This window comes from Cornus florida, unplaced genomic scaffold (genome assembly GCF_030987335.1).
Source record: "Cornus florida cultivar Cherokee Brave unplaced genomic scaffold, ASM3098733v1 CherokeeBrave_3.0.0_Hap2_Chr08, whole genome shotgun sequence".
NCBI classification, from domain to species: domain Eukaryota; kingdom Viridiplantae; phylum Streptophyta; class Magnoliopsida; order Cornales; family Cornaceae; genus Cornus; species Cornus florida.
The window spans coordinates 82,994,919-82,999,349 of record NW_026775578.1 but is presented as its reverse complement, the minus strand read 5'-3'; the positions used below and the strand labels follow the sequence as shown (position 1 = coordinate 82,999,349).

General features: G+C 46.6%; 1 protein-coding gene across 1 annotated transcript; it reads left to right on the top strand.

Moving 5' to 3' along the window:
- Positions 1 to 2,304: 2,304 nt before the first annotated feature.
- On the top strand, positions 2,305 to 4,431 carry LOC132270533 (uncharacterized). Its single transcript, XM_059771709.1, has 2 exons — positions 2,305 to 3,905; positions 4,218 to 4,431. The coding sequence occupies exons 1-2, from the start codon at positions 2,305 to 2,307 to the stop codon at positions 4,429 to 4,431; spliced, it is 1,815 nt and encodes a 604-aa protein (XP_059627692.1).

The window sequence follows — 4,431 nt, the reverse complement described above, 5'->3', positions numbered from 1 at the left end:
ATTCTGAACGTGCCGAATTCGAAGAAGTTTTCCATGCCGATCTTCATTCTGTTTGACGGAACAACCGATCCGGTCGATCACATATACCATATTCAGTTGAAAATGGCTTTGAATACTAATAATGATCCTTTGATGTGCAAGTGTTTCCCTACGAGCTTGGCTGGACCAGCTCTCAATTGGTTCAAGAATCTGGCTCAAGGCTCAATCGCCAGTTTCCAGGACTTATGCGATAAGTTCATAAGCCAGTATTATGGGAATAAGCGTCCGGCTAAGGATGTATCGAGCCTTTTTACAATGAAGCAGCATGAGGATGAGCGGCTCCAAGCTTTTCTCACCCGGTTCAACCTCGTTAAAAGCATGGTAATGGAGTGTCACCTGTCAACAGCAGTCCAAGCATTTAAACTCGCAATGAACCGAGGGACGTCGTTCCACACCAGCTTGGTGGTTAATACGCCAAAGACAATGGACGAGCTAAACGAGAAAGCTGACGGTTTTGTTCGCCTCGAGGAGGAAGAAGCAGCTAATTCAAGGAAGACGTCAATTATTTCGACGGAGGAGAAGTCCAAAGCCAAGATCCGGCAAAAACAAGCTCAACCGCAACGTCACCCCTTATGGAAGGCGGAGAAGAGGCCCAGGGAGGAGGAATCAGTCACTCCACTCAGAGTCACTTTAGCAAGGCTATACCAGGAGAACAAAGATAAGTTTCGTCCTCCTCTGTCAATCAGGCAACCTCTTGAACAGAGGGATCAGACTAAACATTGTGCTTTCCATAGTGATTTTGGGCATCAGACTAACGAATGCAGGAACCTAAGAAGGCAGGTAGAGATGCTGATCACAAAGGGGGAGTTTGCAAGCTATGTTCAGGGTCCGGCGCAAGAGCATAACCGTCCGACTGAACAAATCAAGCGGAACCAGAGGCCGAACCAACACAACTCCCAACCCGTCCGGATTATAAACGCAATTCATGGCCGGCCTGAACAAATGACGGAGTCAGAGGAGTTACTCAGGACGAGGTTACGCCAGGCCCAGCTGAAAAGAAGAATTGGCAGTGTGCATGCTTTGCACCAGCAGAACGCGTCCACATCGATAAAGTTTGATAAAACGGACCTGCTACGCGTTCAGATTCCTCATGAAGATCCACTAGTCGTCAGTCTGACGATTGCAGAATGCCTGGTTCGGAGAGTCCTGATTGATCCAAGAAGTAGTGCGAATGTCATGCCCAGGGTGACGTTCGACCGACTGGAGATCGAACCCGAAAAACTCAAACCCATAGGGAATCCGTTGCTCGGATTTTACGGGAAGCGAGTGGAACCCATTGGAATAGTGGAATTGACAGTACAAGCCGCTGAGCGGGTTTTGAATAAAAGTTTCGTGGTAGTGGAAATTTATCTATCATACAACCTCCTGATGGGCAGAGGATGGATTCACAGAATTCAGGGCGTTCCGTCAACCTTACATCAAGTGATGCGATGTTTGGGTCCGGATGGGACCAAGGTGATAGATATACACGGGGACCAGGTTGCGGCTAAAGAATGTTATTTAGTAACTTTGAAATCTGCTGGAAAAGGAAAAAATCCCATCCGTTCAGCCAGTCCAAAATAGCAATTACAGAACCCTCCTCCCAGCAAGGATGGGGGGGAGGAGCTACCAGTTCTGACCACAGAACCCCTTCATGAAGTGAAGATTAATGATAAGAAACCAGACCGAACAATAAGGGTGGGAACCAGACTCACTGAAGAAGAGAGACTAGAGTTGACTAATTTCTTGATTCGGAATGCGGATGTATTCGCATGGAGCCATTCAGATATGCCAGGGATAAATCTTGCTGTATCCTGCCATTCCCTCAATGTGGATCCGAATGCAAAGCCAGTGAAGTAGAAGCAAAGAAGATTTGCTCCAGAACGAAATCAGATTATAGCTGAGGAGGTTGATCGGCTGCTTGAAGTCGGATTCATCAAAGAAGTTCAGTACCCGGCCTGGCTCTCTAACGTCGTTGTAGTGCAGAAGAAGAATGGGAAATGGAGAGTGTGCATCGACTTCACTAACCTAAATAAAGCCTGCCCAAAGGATAGTTTCCCATTACCCAGGATTGATCAAATGGTAGATGCCACCACAGGATATGAGCGGTTAACTTTCCTGGATGCTTATTCTGGTTATAATCAAATTCCTATGGACCCAGTTGATGAAGAGAAAACTTCATTTGTTACTGAACGAGGGACTTATTACTATAAAGTCATGCCATTCGGATTAAAAAACGCTGGAGCTACTTATTAGAGGCTGATCAGCAAGATTTTTAAGTGCCAAATGGGCAGCACTGTCAAGGCTTATATTGATGATATGGTGGTCAAGAGTAAGAAGAAGAGCGATCATTTAGCGCACCTGCAAGATGTGTTCGATGTGTTACGCCAGTATGGAATGAAGCTTAATCCGGCCAAATGCTCATTCGGTGTAAGCTCCGGTCAGTTCCTGGGACATGTGGTCAATCATAGAGGAATTGAAGTCAGCCCAGCACAGGCAGAAGCCTTGGTCAGGAATGCAGAGCCAAAGACAATTAAAGAGGTGCAGGCACTCACAGGACGGATAGCCGCACTGAGCCGATTTATTTCCAAGCTTTCAGACCGCTGTAAACCTTTCTTTGATACAATACGAGGGCATGGAAGACAAACCTGGGGGGATGAGCAACGGCAGGCGCTAACCAGCCTGAAGGAGTACATGCGTAATCCTCCGGTTCTGTCTGCTCCAGAACCGAATAAGAAACTCTTTCTATATCTCGGGATATCCAGTATAGTAACCAGTGCCGTTCTGATCCGTTGCAAAGAGGGCAAGCAGTTCCCGGTGTTTTATGTTAGCAAGACGATGTCTGAACCGGAGAGAAGGTACTCTAGGGCCGAACGAATGATCTTGTCGCTGGTCAACGCAAAAAGGAAGCTTAGACACTATTTTGAATCTCATCCAATCGTCGTTTTAACAACTTTCCCTTTGAGAATGATCCTGCACAAACCGGACCTGTCGGGGAGAATGACTAAGTGGGCCATTGAATTGAGTTCATTCAATATCACGTACGAGCCCAAGACGGCAATCAAAGGTCAAGCGGTGGCGGATTTCCTACTTGATTGTGATGCTGAAGGTGCGGTGGAGGATTGTAATTGTTCCTGGTGGAAGCTTTTCGTGGACGGCTCCTCGAATCAAATGGGGGCCGGAATTGGAATTCAATTACAAACACCAGAAGGAACTACGCTGAGCCAAGTGATAAGACTAGAGTTCAGCGCGACCAACAATGAGGCAGAATACGAGGCGTTGATAGCTGGACTGAAGTTGGCTAAAGAATTGAAGATCAAGAATCTGATGGCTTATAGTGATTCACAACTAGTCATTCGACAAGTCAATAGGGACTACGGGGCCAAGGATGAGACTATGGAAGCATACCGAACTGCGGTTCTGAGTGAGGCGAAAGCCTTTGATCAGATCAGGTTTATCCAATTGCCGAGAGAGTATAACGAAGATGCCGACCACTTGGCTTGTAGTGCATCCAGTTCTGGAGATACTTTAGCTAGGGTCATCCCGGTCGACATACTGATCCAGCCTTCCATTTTTGAAGAACTGCCTAATCCGAGCACTCAACATGTTAATGTTATACCATATGAGCCGAGCTGGATTGATCCAATCATGGCTTACATACGTAGTGGTACACTCCCCGAGCGTAAGGACGAAGCAAGAAGAATTAGGTCCAGCGCAGCAAAGTATGCCATTGTGCATGATCAGTTATATAGACGCTCCTTCTCGGGTCCATATTTGAAGTGTGCTACCCCTACAGAAGCAAGACAGATTATGCGAACCATTCATGAAGGAGTATGCGGAAATCACTCCGGAGGAAGATCTTTAGCACACAAAGCAATGACACAGGGGTACTTCTGGCCAAACATAGCACGAGATGCAGAAGAATTCTCTAGAAGATGCGATAAATGCCAGAGGTTCGGGTCATTGATACATCAACCACTTGAAGACCTGCACGTAATGGCCACCCCATGGCCTTTCGCGCAGTGGGGGATGGACGTGGTTGGCCCTTTGCCGACTGCAAGATCGCAGAATAAGTACGTTCTGCTAGCTACTGATTACTTCACCAAATGGGTAGAAACAGAGCCGTACCCTAGTGTCACCCAAACTTAAGTAAGATGCTTCATCTGGAATAATATTATCTGTCGATTTGGCATACCAAGGTCAATCGTGATGGACAATGGAACCAACCTCGATAGCAAGCAAGTGAGAGAGCTGCTGGAGGAATATGGAATCAATCAGAAGTTAGCAGCAGTCAGTCATCCTCAGGCTAATGGTCAAGCCGAAATCACAAACAGGACAATATTTGCTTGTATCAAGAAAAAGCTGGAGAATGAAAAAGGCAAATGGTTGGATGAGTTACCAAACGTCTTGTAG

Bases quoted from the DNA above. Each gene is read 5' to 3' on its own strand.
- LOC132270533 (XM_059771709.1), top strand. From the start codon at position 2,305: ATGGGCAGCACTGTCAAGGCTTATATTGATGATATGGTGGTCAAGAGT. The intron at 3,906-4,217 runs GTACTTCTGGCC...TGGCATACCAAG, and splicing joins CACAAAGCAATGACACAGGG to GTCAATCGTGATGGACAATG.